This window comes from Cervus elaphus, chromosome 7 (assembly GCF_910594005.1).
Source record: "Cervus elaphus chromosome 7, mCerEla1.1, whole genome shotgun sequence".
NCBI lineage: Eukaryota > Metazoa > Chordata > Mammalia > Artiodactyla > Cervidae > Cervus > Cervus elaphus.
The window spans coordinates 25,228,235-25,243,271 of record NC_057821.1 but is presented as its reverse complement, the minus strand read 5'-3'; the positions used below and the strand labels follow the sequence as shown (position 1 = coordinate 25,243,271).

At 41.3% G+C, this 15,037-nt stretch overlaps 1 protein-coding gene across 1 annotated transcript in view; it reads right to left on the bottom strand.

Annotated features, from left to right (window-relative positions):
* The window catches only part of EFHC1 (EF-hand domain containing 1), a 45,592-nt gene extending 36,157 nt beyond the window's left edge, over positions 1 to 9,435 (bottom strand). The window contains exons 1-2 of the mRNA XM_043907718.1: positions 9,244 to 9,435; positions 6,691 to 6,912 (exon numbers count right to left, since the gene is read on the bottom strand). Of these exons, the coding sequence (XP_043763653.1) occupies positions 6,691 to 6,912; positions 9,244 to 9,306 (285 nt within the window). The 5' untranslated portion in view covers positions 9,307 to 9,435. The remainder of the gene's footprint in view (positions 1 to 6,690; positions 6,913 to 9,243) is intronic.
* Between the last annotated feature and the right edge of the window lie 5,602 nt (positions 9,436 to 15,037).

The window sequence follows — 15,037 nt, the reverse complement described above, 5'->3', positions numbered from 1 at the left end:
GTCACAGAGTCGGACACAGCTGAAGTGACTTAACACAGCACAAACTGTTAAAAATGCCTGTCTCACTCCTCTCTTGTATTTTCAGCCCTCTCCCTTTTCTATTGGCTTTGCAGTGCCTATCACAGCTGTAAATAAACAGGAGACACAAGAACATAGTTAAGACATACAAAATCATATCATTGATAATGGATGTTTAGGTTCAGCCTATGAAAGGAAAGCCTCTGAATTTGATACTCACTGTATCAAATGAGTTAGCTGAGATGGGGAAGGGGAGAGGATATAGATTATGGCTGATATAGTTTAAAAAAAAAAACAACTTTCTTCTAACTAAGTGATTACCAGTGCAAATGGCAAATTTCCACAAGATTATTTTGTACCTTTCTGCCTCTAGCTTCAGTAAGTACTCTGTAAGACCAAGAAAGCAGACAAGTAACACAGGCCAGGAGTAAATGAAGACAGCTAACTACTGATTAATAGTTGTCACATCCAGTTATATACAGACATCACTGGGAAATTAGAATCAATGAAGGGTTGGGGTGACACCCAAGTTTATTTTTTTTTTTTTAATTTTTTTATTAGTTGGAGGCTAATTACTTCACAACATTTCAGTGGGTTTTGTCATACATTGATATGAATCAGCCATAGATTTACACTTATTCCCCATCCCGATCCCCCCTCCCACCTCCCTCTCCACCCGATTCCTCTGGGTCTTCCCAGTGTACCAGGCCCGAGCACTTGTCTCATGCATCCCACCTGGGCTGGTGATCTGTTTCACCATAGATAGTATACATGCTGTTCTTTTGAAACATCCCACCCTCACCTTCTCCCACAGAGTTCAAAAGTCTGTTCTGTATTTCTGTGTCTCTTTTTCTGTTTTGCATATAGGGTTATCGTTACCATCTTTCTAAATTCCATATATATGTGTTAGTATGCTGTAATGTTCTTTATCTTTCTGGCTTACTTCACTCTGTATAAGGGGCTCCAGTTTCATCCATCTCATTAGGACTGGTTCAAATGAATTCTTTTTGATGGCTGAGTAATATTCCATGGTGTATATGTACCACAGCTTCCTTATCCATTCATCTGCTGATGGGCATCTAGGTTGCTTCCATGTCCTGGCTATTATAAACAGTGCTGCGATGAACATTGGGGTGCACGTGTCTTTTTCAGATCTGGTTTCCTCAGTGTGTATGCCCAGAAGTGGTATTGTTGGGTCATATGGCAGTTCTATTTCCAGTTTTTTAAGGAATCTCCACACTGTTTTCCATAGTGGCTGTACTAGTTTGCATTCCCACCAACAGTGTAAGAGGGTTCCCTTTTCTCCACACCCTCTCCAGCATTTATTGCTTGTAGACTTTTGGATAGCAGCCATCCTGACTGGTGTGTAATGGTACCTCATTGTGGTTTTGATTTGCATTTCTCTAATTATGAGTGATGTTGAGCACCTTTTCATGTGTTTGTTAGCCATCTGTATGTCTTCTTTGGAGAAATGTCTGTTTAGTTCTCTGGCCCATTTTTTGATTGGGTCATTTATTTTTCTGGAATTGAGCTGCAGGAGTTGCTTGTATATTTTTGAGATTAATCCTTTGTCTGTTGCTTCATTTGCTATTATTTTCTCCCAATCTGACGGCTGTCTTTTCACCTTACTTATAGTTTCCTTTGTAGTGCAAAAGCTTTTAAGTTTCATTAGGTCCCATTTGTTTAGTTTTGCTTTTATTTCCAATATTCTGGGAGGTGGGTCATAGAGGATCCTGCTGTGATTCATGTCGGAGAGTGTTTTGCCTATGTTCTCCTCTAGGAGTTTTATAGTTTCTGGTCTGACATTTAGATCTTTAATCCATTTTGAGTTTATTTTTGTGTATGGTGTTAGAAAGTGTTCTAGTTTCATTCTTTTACAAGTGGTTGACCAGTTTTCCCAGCACCACTTGTTAAAGAGGTTGTCTTTTTTCCATTGTATATCCTTGCCTCCTTTGTCAAAGATAAGGTGTCCATAGGTTCGTGGATTTATCTCTGGGCTTTCTATTCTGTTCCATTGGTCTATATTTCTGTCTTTGTGCCAGTACCACACTGTCTTGATGACTGTGGCTTTGTAGTAGAGTCTGAAGTCAGGCAGGTTGATTCCTCCAGTTCCATTCTTCTTTCTCAAGATTACTTTGGCTATTCGAGGTTTTTTGTATTTCCATACAAATTGTGAAATTCTTTGGTCTAGTTCTGTGAAAAATACCGTTGGTAGCTTGATAGGGATTGCATTGAATCTATAGACTGCTTTGGGTAGAATAGCCATTTTGACAATATTGATTCTTCCAATCCATGAACACGGTATGTTTCTCCATCTGTTTGTGTCCTCTTTGATTTCTTTCATCAGTGTTTTATAGTTTTCTATGTATAGGTCTTTTGTTTCTTTAGGTAGATATACTCCTAAGTATTTTATTCTTTTTGTTGCAATGGTGAATGGTATTGTTTCCTTAATTTCTCTTTCTGTTTTTTCATTGTTAGTATATAGGAATGCAAGGGATTTCTGTGTGTTAATTTTATATCCTGCAACTTTACTATATTCATTGATTAGTTCTAGTAATTTTCTGGTAGAGTCTTTAGGGTTTTCTATGTAGAGGATCATGTCATCTGCAAACAGTGAGAGTTTCACTTCTTCTTTTCCTATCTGGATTCCTTTTACTTCTTTTTCTGCTCTGATTGCTGTGGCCAAAACTTCCAACACTATGTTGAACAGTAGTGGTGAGAGTGGGCACCCTTGTCTTGTTCCTGATTTCAGGGGAAATGCTTTCAATTTTTCACCATTGAGGGTGATGCTTGCTGTGGGTTTGTCATATATAGCTTTTATTATGTTGAGGTATCTTCCTTCTATTCCTGCTTTCTGGAGAGTTTTAATCATAAATGAGTGTTGAATTTTGTCAAAGGCTTTCTCTGCATCTATTGAGATAATCATATGGTTTTTATCTTTCAATTTGTTAATGTGGTGTATTACATTGATTGATTTGCGGATATTGAAGAATCCTTGCATTCCTGGGATAAAGCCCACTTGGTCGTGGTGTATGATTTTTTTAATATGTTGTTGGATTCTGTTTGCTAGAATTTTGTTAAGGATTTTTGCATCTATGTTCATCAGTGATATTGGCCTGTAGTTTTCTTTTTTTGTGGCATCTTTGTCTGATTTTGGAATTAGGGTGATGGTGGCCTCATAGAATGAGTTTGGAAGTTTACCTTCTTCTGCAATTTTCTGGAAGAGTTTGAGTAAGGTAGGTGTTAGCTCTTCTCTAAATTTTTGGTAGAATTCAGCTGTGAAGCCATCTGGTCCTGGGCTTTTGTTTGCTGGAAGATTTTTGATTACAGTTTTGATTTCCTTGCCTGTGATGGGTCTGTTAAGATCTTCTATTTCTTCCTGGTTCAGTTTTGGAAAGTTATACTTTTCTAAGAATTTGTCCATTTCATCCAAGTTGTCCATTTTATTGGCATAGAGCTGCTGGTAGTAGTCTCTTATGATCCTTTGTATTTCAGTGTTGTCTGTTGTGATCTCTCCATTTTCATTTCTAATTTTGTTAATTTGGTTCTTCTCTGTTTCTTAATGAGTCTTGCTAATGGTTTGTCAATTTTGTTTATTTTTTCAAAAAACCAGCTTTTAGCTTTGTTGATTTTTGCTATGGTCTCTTTAGTTTCTTTTGCATTTATTTCTGCCTTAATTTTTAAGATTTCTTTCCTTCTGCTAACCCTGGGGTTCTTCATTTCTTCCTTCTCTAATTGCTTTAGGTGTAGAGTTAGGTTATTTATTTGGCTTTTTTCTTGTTTCTTGATGTAAGCCTGTAATGCTATGAACCTTCCCCTTAGCACTGCTTTTACAGTGTCCCATAGGTTTTGGGTTGTTGTGTTTTCATTTTCATTCATTTCTATACATATTTTGATTTCTTTTTTGATTTCTTCTATGATTTGTTGGTTATTCAGAAGCGTGTTATTTAGCCTCCATATGTTTGAATTTTTAACAATTTTTTTCCTGTAATTGAGATCTAATCTTACTGCACTGTGGTCAGAAAAGATGACTGGAATGATTTCAATTTTTTTGAATTTTCCAAGACTAGATTTATGGCCCAGGATGTGATCTATTCTGGAGAAGGTTCCGTGTGCACTTGAGAAAAAGGTGAAGTTGATTGTTTTGGGGTGAAATGTCCTATAGATATCAATTAGGTCTAGCTGGTCCATTGTGTCATTTAAAGTTTGTGTTTCCTTGTTAATTTTCTGTTTAGTTGATCTATCCATAGTTGTGAGTGGGGTATTAAAGTCTCCCACTATTATTGTGTTACTATTAATTTCCTCTTTCATACTCGTTAGTGTTTGCCGTACATATTGTGGTGCTCCTATGTTGGGTGCATATATATTTATAATTGTTATATCTTCTTCTTGGATTGATCCTTTGATCATTATGTAGTGTCCTTCTTTGTCTCTTTTCACAGCTTTTATTTGAAAGTCTATTTTATCTGATATGAGTATTGAGACTCCTGCTTTCTTTTGGTCTCCATTTGCATGAAATATTTTTTTCCAGCCCTTCACTTTTAGTCTGTATGTGTCTCTTGTTTTGAGGTGGGTCTCTTGTAGACAGCATATATGGGGGTCTTGTTTTTGTATCCATTCAGCCAATCTTTGTCTTTTGGTTGGGGCATTCAACCCATTTACATTTAAGGTAATTATTGATAGGTGTGGTCCCGTTGCCATTTACTTTGTTGTTTTGGGTTCACGTTTATACAACCTTTCTGCATTTCCTGTCTAGAGAAGATCCTTTAGCATTTGTTGAAGAGCTGGTTTGGTGGTGCTGAATTCTCTCAGCTTTTGCTTATCTGTAAAGCTTTTGAGTTCTCCTTCATATCTGAATGAGATCCTTGCTGGATACAGTAATCTAGGTTGTAGGTTATTCTCTTTCATTACTTTCAGGACGTCCTGCCATTCCCTTCTGGCTTGGAGGGTTTCTATTGATAGATCAGCTGTTATCCTTATGGGAATCCCTTTGTGTGTTATTTGTTGTTTTTCCCTTGCTGCTTTTAATATTTGTTCTTTGTGTTTGATCTTTGTTAGTTTGATTAATATGTGTCTTGGGGTGTTTCGCCTTGGGTTTATCCTGTTTGGGACTCTCTGGGTTTCTTGGACTTGGGTGGCTATTTCCTTCCCCATTTTAGGGAAGTTTTCAGCTATTATCTCCTCGAGTATTTTCTCATGGCCTTTCTTTTTGTCTTCTTCTTCTGGGACTCCTATGATTCGAATGTTGGGGCGTTTCACATTGTCCCAGAGGTCCCTGAGGTTGTCCTCATTTCTTTTGATCCTTTTTTCTTTTTTCCTCTCTGCTTCATTTATTTCCACCATTTTATCTTCTACCTCACTTATCCTATCTTCTGCCTCCGTTATTCTACTCTTGGTTCCCTCCAAAGTGTTTTTGATCTCATTCATTGCATTGTTCATTTTTAATTGACTCTTTTTTATTTCTTCTAGGTCTTTATTAAACAATTCTTGTATCTTTTCAATCTTTGTCTCCAGGCTATTTATCTGTAACTCCATTTTGTTTTCAAGATTTTGGATCATTTTTATTATCATTATTCTAAATTCTTTTTCAGGTAGATTCCCTATCTCCTCCTCTTTTGTTTGACTTGGTGGGCATTTTTCATGTTCCTTTACCTGTTGGGTATTTCTTTGCCTTTTCATCTTGTTTAGATTGCTGTGTCTGGCGTGGACTTTCTGTATTCTGGAGGTCTGTGGTTCCTTTTTATTGTGGAGGATTTACCCAGTGGGTGGGGTTAGACGATTGGCTTGTCAAGGTTTCCTGGTTAGGGAAGCTTGCGTCAGTGTACTGGTGCGTGGAACTTGATTTCTTCTCTTTGGAGAGCAATGGAGTGCCCAGTAATGAGTTTTGAGATGGGTCTATGTGTTAGGTGTGACCTTGGGCAGCCTGTATGTTGACATTCGGGGCTATGTTCCTGTGTTGCTGGAGAATTTGCGTGGTATGTCTTGCTCTAAAACTTATTGGCTCTTGACACCCAAGTTTCTTAAAAGTCCCGTCAGTAATTCTGCTGCATGGCCAGGGTTAGGACAACCTCACCTTAGTGAAAAGAGAAAGCTCACTGACAAAGGAAAATCAAGAATGATGTGGAAATGTTAACAGATGGAAATAAAACTCACATTACAAAAGCATAGGAATAAATAAAACAAAAATGTTATACTACCCTTTGGTTAAGTTATGACAAATCTGAAATGCTCCCTGAAAAACAAAAACTTACGGAAACAGCCTAGACAAAAACTGATGATAGATGAAGTCACTTTCATGATATTTTTGCATTTCACAGAGATTAAGCATGTGTCATTACTACAGAATACAGGACTTTTAAAATGTGGAAAACACATCAAACAGGTAAATACAGCAATATGAACTCAAGAATTCAGAACTCATCCAACTTTAAAACAGTATTTAGAAAATATTTCAGTGACATCTACAGGGAATTATTTTCTGTAATCAGCTTCCTGAGTAAAGAAAGAGTCTTTCAATCCTGAGTCCAGCTGTCTGTGACTAAGGGTTGAGGCATTTGAACAATTTTTTCCTCAGAGAATCTGGAAAGCCTGTGGTTTACTACTGACTTTTCTGCAAACAGCTGGCTCTCAGAAATCTGAATTTGAGGGGTACCCTTTGATCCCAGATGATACCTTTTTGTCGAAAGCCACATGAGCAGGAACAAACTGTGCGGGTGGGGCCTGCCTGGGCTGGCCATACGTGAGGATTGGGACCTTGCTGGCCAGCTCGTCCAGATCAGCCTGGGACAGCTGGTTGACCTGGAGCCTGTCCCCGCCAATCCCAACTGTTGGACGACGAACAACTGCATAGCCATTCCTGTAGCCCAGCGTCTGGCTTCTATGAAATGCTGTTTTCTGAAGGAAAAAAGAAGTGTGTTGTGATAAAACAAATATTTGTTAGGTAGAAGAGCTAACTTCCAAAGGTATCAGATTCAACCTTTACTTATAAACATCCACAAACCCTGTATCAAAAATTTTACCTACATGGGAAGGTTCTTGTATTTTAAGCTAAAACCCGTGGCCAGGAACAAGGAGGGAGGCAGCAGCCTGAGCTTAAAATGAAACTTAAAGCCCTGTTACTGAACATCCAATTTTAATTATCAGCTCACCTACCACAAAAAACTAAAATATCTTTATGTAGACTCCTAATTTTGTACTATCTTATCTGGTGGTCATAACTCATGGAACCAAAACAATCCAAATCTGTGAAATGAATTCTTACCCGAAATGAAAGGCCCTCTTGCTACAGTGACACTAATATATTCATGTAACTCTTTGGAAAGCAAATGGATTATTATGGATTTAAAGTCAAACTCAATAATTCCACCCTGCATCCTTTAAGGATATAATCCAAAATCATGGGAAAGAATAATATGCCTAAGGCTGACAATTACAATGTTAATTACAATATAGCAAAACATGAGAAGCAATCTAAAAGACAAACAGGAGCAAATGATAGAAAGCTCGCTTAATGGGCTATTATGCGGCTATTAAAATACTGGTTTTGAAGATCATGTAGCAATCTGGGGGAAATGTTTATGATCTAATAAGCCCAGAAAAGCAGTTTATAAAATTATACATGTACTACAATTACAAGCATGCAAACACGTGCACAAAAAGACTGCTTTGGAGAATGTTCTCTGTTCTATACATTTCTGAATTATGTTGTTCTTTTTTACAATCAACACATTCTTTTTGATAACTGGAAAAAAACAAAAGATTATATAAAAAAGAAAAAAGTGAAAAGGAAATATTTTTGAAGGAAGGAGATCAAAACAGTAGCACGGAGAGCCAGCCTCCCCACCACTCCACAAAGATCAGTGGTTGGACAGCTATCCACAAACAAGAGCTCTGGAAGAGGTCCATGTAGGAGGTTTCAGCAACACAGTGGGATTAAAAAAACCAAGTATTATATTCATACAGGAAGAGAAGGAAGACTACCTCATTTTGTCTGTATCATCCCATTCTCCAAACCAGCACTGTTCAGTGCCAGGAGACAACTTCCCCTCAACAGGAAAGGAAGAGCCAAGTGAGCAGTCAGTCTCCAGTCTTTTTTACCTTACCTTTATGACCAAGGAGAGGCACTTATAGTTTAAATTGTTAAACTACATAAATAGAAATGATTATTGTTTCATCTTTGAAAATCAGTCTATTGAATCTTAATGCTGACCTTCCAACACATATTTCAGCACCCTGAAATTTCAGTATTAAAATCATAATTTTGTCAAGGGCTAAACTGTGTCAGAGGGAAAAAAAACAAACACGAGTCTTTTTTTTTTTTTTTTCTCTTCAGTTTTGTCTAGAGGATACAACTAAAAACGCTTAAGGTAGGGGAGGAGTGACACAAAGTCCAAACAGCAATTTTTTATAAAAATGTTAAAAGCGAAAAGGGCTAGAGGAAGAAAAAACAAGAACACACAATTGTGGCAGAGGGAACTAAAGTGCAATTATCTCCCACAAATCACCTGAGGATGGTTTGGGAGGAAGATGGCCAAGTGTTGAAAATTTAACTTTACGAGCAAGAGCATTTGGGGGAAAACAGATTAAACAAGACTGCAGAAAAAGTCGAAGTGCTGGACAGAAAAGGAGATAGGGCTTCGTAGAAGCATAAATGAGACCGCGGGAAAGGACTTGGCAGAAAGAAGCCAACAGGTGGAAATGGAGTTGGGAGTGGGAGCGATTACTGGGTCTAGGATTCAGAAGAGGAAAAATGCGGGCGGCAATGATGGGCTTGGGGAGAGTGGGTGGGATCGGGCTGTGGAAATAAGGACGAAGGCGTGTAGAGGTTGAGTCGGGGAAGAGGCCCAGGTTGAGGGAAGAAGAGTTTAAGGATGGAACTGGGCAGGAGAGGTATGCAGAAGGGAGAATGAGCTAGGGAGAAGGCCGAGGGAGCTCGGGAACTAGGTGGGGAAAACCAGCAAGAGCAGCGCAGCAAGGAAGAACGCTGGGAGGCCAACAGACTGCCAGGATAGAGTGGAAAAACCAGAGAGGGATGGGCTGGGAGCAAACTGGAGAAAGAGGGTGAGGTCGGGTGGGGTGGTGGGCGGGAGAACAGAGTTGGGGGCAGAGAGAGGGTTTGAAGGGGAAAAGGACAAACTCGCGTGGACGAGAAGAGACGCAACCTGCTGCGAGCCCTCCGAGGCTGCCAGGAGGTGGGGTCAGGGGGTTGGCCGGAGAAGTCCTCACCGTTAAGTCCTTAAAGGACGTGCCTGGGAGAAAAGGCAGGCCATGCACTGGGTTAGACACCATTGCGGCCGCTCTCGCCGCCGCCACCCGGGTCGGGTTTGGTCCTCCCGCGTTGCCAGGGGGACCAGCGGCGTTCCGGGCGGCCCGGCAGCTCCATGGTAACGCCAAACACACCGAGCGCTCGCGGAAGAGGGGCGGGGCCTGAGACGCGGGCTTGCCCGGCCCGCGCGTGCGCAGCCCGTGGACTAGACGTTCTCGCGGGAGTGTGGGCGAGGGGAGCTAGCCCCGCCCCGCGCAGTCACGTGAGAACGCGAGGCGGGAGGAGGTGGTTGTAGGATGACGTGACGGTTCTCCCCTTGAGGGCCTGGGTTCCGGGCGGGGCCTTAGATCAGTTACAGGGGAAGGGGCGGTCCTTCCTTCGCTCCACCCCAGTCCTCACCTCGCCCCGCCCGCTAGCTCTTCTCCCACCTGTGGGAAAAAGGCTCTTGTCCCAGTTCACACGGAAGTGTCACTGGTTGGTTCCGGTTGAAAGTGTTACTTCTCCCGAACCCGTGCTTCTCTGGGCCCAGGGACTGAGAATTATTCATGATTGTATTTCTGTTGTTCAAGGATGTTCAATAAACAAAAGCAACTGACTGGTGCCTAATCCTCCAACTACCGCATTCAAGTTTTTTCCTACTTTACCTTTCTGAAGGAAATGGCAATCCACTCCAGTATTCTTGCCTGGAGAATCCCACGGACAGAGGGGCCTGGTGGGCTACATACAGTCCCTGGGGTCGCCAAGAGTCGGACACGACTGAGCGACTAAGCGCAGCACATGTACTTCTACATCCTCCTTCACTGGCCTTGGTGGATGGACCACACCCCCCCCCCCACCCCCCCCACCCCCGCCCCATCCATCTCACACATTCAGCGCAGGACACTCAATATTTGTTGACTGGAGAGCTACAAGGCGCTCCTGTCGATTCTCCGAGTCTCTAGTATCCACTACCTACAGTTGCAATAAAAAGTTAAGACCCACGAGGGAAAATACATATTCCAAGAAAAATTTGTCATAGGAGAAAAGCAAATAAGGGCGGTGATAAATTGTCAAAACCGTCGGTACTCTTTTTACAAAACTTGTTCACATTATTATCCCTTAAAAAATGTAATACTGTTCTTGAAACATCTTCAAGAAAGAAAAAACAAGCTATCAGCAGCGCTAAGGAGCTTAAAAAGAAAAACAAAACCCAGATGCCTGGACATTGGATTCACTGGGTTTGAAATGGGGCCCAGGCATCGGATTTTTATAACAGCTGTTTCTGAGAATGAGCCAGTTTAACGGAGTGCGATAGAGTAGGAAGCTTCACGCCAAAGGCATCCATGTCATGGGTGGTTTACTGCCAGTACAGACAAAGGCTTTAGTTTTACTGCTGCTTGTCAGAGCAAATCCCTCTGATGGGTTTCACTAACAGGCATAAACCTCAGGGGGCCCAGGACATCAATCCACTAATGGCACACGAAGTAGTTATTGGTGGCTGTCTCCACACCTTGCCCAAAGAGTTTCTTTTCTGATAACACTTGCTCTCCCCTAACTACTTCTATTTCCCATTTTTGTCCCCCACTCCTTTTTTCACCTTTCCAGATTTTTTATTTTTTATTGGTGTAGTGCCCTAATGTAGGTGTTTAATACATTTTTTGAATCAATGCATTGTAATGATACTAAAGACTTTAAAAGTATCTGTCCATTACATTTTACCTTAGCCACTGACCTAGAAGGGCAGTGTGGACAAAGGATGTCACCATATCAGTAAATAAAAAGATGTTGCAGCCATTAAGCCATCAGTCACAGAACTGTGCATGCTGAGGGGATTTAGGATGGAGAAAAGCAGAATACTAGTCTTGGATGGTAACGTGCCTATCAAAGGAATGAGTTCAGTGAGCCCAGACTCTTGCATCTTCTCATACAAAGAAAATCACTCATTCATTAACTTGAGATGTCTGGTTTTCTTTAATTAACAGTGATTTTTTTTGTGTTCTGACTACCTGTTTTTTGTTGCAAAAGCTCCTGGCTCCTCCCTTACCTCTTTATGGTAGTTGCTTGGAGCTGAGAGACTGTCTTCCTGGTTTGAGTCCTCATAAAGCCCACTGAATAAAACATAATTCTCAATTTTAGGTTTTGCTTTTTTTTTCATTTGACAGAAGTCAGCCACTGGGAGAATATTTCAAGATGGCAAGTTCAGCCTCAGAGTCACTGGACACTATGATCCTTGCTGACTCTTCATGATAAACTTACACTGTTCCTAGTTATACGATCCATCCCCACCACCCGCCCCCACCCTTTCTCTTAATTAAAGTAAATCCATGGCATTAGGATACACTTGCAAGAGCCCCTCTGGACTCAGTGTAGAGTTGCCCCTGGGTCTGTATTCCCTGGGCTGATAGGAAAAGAGCCCGCAGACTTGGAAACGGTGAGTCCTTCCTAAGTTTCTTGTCCTTTATGGCATCTATTGGGGCAGTGTCTTCTGGTCAAATGCCTTTCTTTCCCAGAAGGGCACACTATGATACCCTTAATAGAGTGTTTTAACTACTTTCAGACCTAGACATGCATGGTGAAGGAAACTTCTCTTGGTCTGTGGCCTCATAAAAATGACTTCACCTCTGAGGAGGTGAAGCCAGGCAGTATTGCAGCTGCGTTAAGCACAGGTCCATGTCTGTGAAGAAGGTTGGGGGGAGTAGGTAACACAGGGCTTCAGAAAACTGCATGAAACCTGAGAAGGGGGGGGGTGTGATTAAGAGTTTACATCCCGTTTCTCCTAAACATGATGAATCAGCATGGATTGCATTCACCATTTCTCACCTTGTGGAATATACAGGAGAGGGCCGGAGCCTGACCATCCCAGGCAGCTAAAGTGGAAAGTGCCGTGTTAGGAAGGCTGAACATAAAGCCTGGACTCAGAAGGCCATAGGGACGTTGCATGACCTTAGAGGGTGCTATGAAACTTGGGGGATGGAAAAATTAGGGAATATCAGACTTCCAGGAGGCCGAAGCTGATAGAGGGCCTCTTGGGCAGGATGACATCTCTCAGGGACTCTTGATGGGAGAGGTCGGACAGCAGAGCCTGAAAGCAGTTGCCTAAATAAATCTCCTTTTCCAGCATTTTGGCCAGAGTTGGCTTTTACCCAGAGTTTGTTTACAATTCTGGGACATCGTTTTTTTTTAGTACCTTAACATGACAGAATTAATATCCAGCCGGCTTTCTGCAATAACTGTGATGCACTACAGCCCTCTGCTGGATAAAAGTGGTACAGCATGGTTTGTGTAAAGCAAACTCAAAGAGGTTTGGAAGTACTGGTGGTGTTGCTAGTGAGTGGCCATGGAGGTGACTTGGGCTCCAAAATCACTTCAGATGGTGACTGCAGGCATGAAATTAAAAGACGCTTGCTCCTTGGAAGAAAAGCTATGACCAACCTAGACAGCATATTAAAAAGCAGAGACGCTACTTTGCCAACAAGTTTCCGTCTAGTCAAAGCTATGGTTTTTCCAATAGTCATGTATGGACGTGAGAGTTGGACTATAAAGAAGGCTGAGCGCCAAAGAATTGATGCTTTTGAACTGTGGTGTTGGAGAAGACTCTTGAGAGTCCCTTGGACTGCAAGGAGATCAAACCAATCAATTCTAAGGAAATCAGTCCTGAATATTCATTGGAAGGACTGATGCTGAAGCTGAAGCTCCAATACCTTGGCCACCTGATGCTTAGAACTGTTTGGAAAAAACCCTGATGCTAGGAAAGTTTGAAGGCAGGAGGAGAAGGGGATGACAGAGGATGAGATGGTTGGATGGCATCACCGATGCAATGGACATGAGTTTGAGCAAGCTCCGGGAATTGGTGATGGACAGGGAGGCCTGGCATGCTGCAGTCCATGGGGTCACAAAGAGTCGGACATGACTGAGTGACTGCACTGAACTAAACTGATGGAGGTGACACCTTGATAGGGCATGTACCTTGGTCAGATGCTCTCTATCCTTCATTTCTATTACTCCATGGTCTCTGGAATCTATCAAAACATGCTGATCAGCCACTCTGATCTTTGCTAAGAATGAAAAAAGAAGAGTGAAGCACCCACAGTGATTTCCAAGCAGATTCTGAAGGTTTAGGACACACAGGAAATCTTCATTTGACACAAAAATCACACAACTTTAGACTATTTTAGTCTTGCAGTGGGTTCCTTCTAGAGGGTTGAAAAAAATGGTGTTTCTGATGCTTTTTCCTCTAAGTCAAACCCATTCTATTATCTTAACTGACTCACTTGGAATTCCCTTCCCTCTGAAAAATTCTATCAAACACGACCTCACAGAATTAGAGATTCCACAGTATGTAAGTTTCCCAAAGATAAGCCCTTTCAGTGCCATTTTCTCAGCTTCCATCACAGTGTCCGGCACCTCATAAATACTCAGTAAACAGTTATAAAATGATTGACCAAGTAAATGAATAAATGATAACTTGAAAATCACCCAGTACTTTTCAAACTGCCAGTGTATCACCTTTACTAGGTCTTTAAATCATCTTAATGATCATGACAAACAGAATTTATTTAAAAAAATAGAATATTGATTATCAGGATGCATCAAATGTTGAATGGGTGAAATTCAGTGAAAGAACATTTTAAGATGTATTCAAATACACCCATTGGTTTGTGGGTATTACTGCGGTCAGAGTCAAAAAACTTGGAAAGTGATTAACACAACCCAGCCCCTCATTTTACTGATGCAAAATCCCCAGGTCAAAAGAGATTAAGGAAACATGGGTGAACGACTGGTTACTAATTGGGTATTTCTTACACTTAATCCCAATCCTCGCACAGCTGGGAAAGATATTCCTCCTTCAGCACGTGAGGGATCATTGATTCTAGCACTGTGTTTTTGAGATCTCTCTGCCTTGTTATTTCACAGGATGGAGAAAGAGATGTGTTAGAGTGATGTGACAGTAATGTTGATTACAGGTTTAAATTCCAAATGCAGACAGGACGTGAATCTGCTGATTCAGGTAAATGGCGACCTTGAACATGGGGAGATGTCTTTGGTTCCTCTTCTCCTGCTCAACATCTTGATCCATTCTTCATCCTTCTCTCTTCTCGTATGTGTGGCATGGAACAGAATGTACACAGCGTGGAACAGAACATAAGCAGAATGAGACAGAAAGTAACAAGCCATGTTGAGAGTCCTGAGGGCCGTGCTCATGTCCTCCCTGAGTCATGAATATTTCTATGAACTTGGACAACTTACATGAGTTTTTTTTCCTTACATATGTTATGTGTTTTTGGTTTTTTCATCTCTACATTGAGAAGTCTGGGCCAGAATTAGTGATCATTAATTGCTTTGAAAACCTAGTGAAAGCTGTCCTGCCTTCCCCCAAAGCACATACTCACAGGTATAGATTTCAGCTATGACTTTATGGAGTTAGGGACCCCAAGTGGGTGTCAGGTCTAGAGCTGTCCCCTCTCTGAAATCTTACTTAAGGAGGAGTCCGTATCATAGCTCCCCAGAAGCAGAATGACGTGTTGGTTGAAAGTATTGACTGTAGAAAGCTCTTCAGGACAGACAACACTTTTTTGTCAACAAATGAATTGCAGGGAAGGGGACAAAGAGTGAAGTGGAAGGGAAACCAATAGATTAAAAATCTTCAGTAACAAATCAACCAGCTGCAATGTGTGGGCCCTGTTGAGATTCTGATTTAAACAAATACACTTTAAAAATAACGATGCCATTAATGAGACTGCTGGGAATTTGAACATGAGAATGTTAAGGAATTGT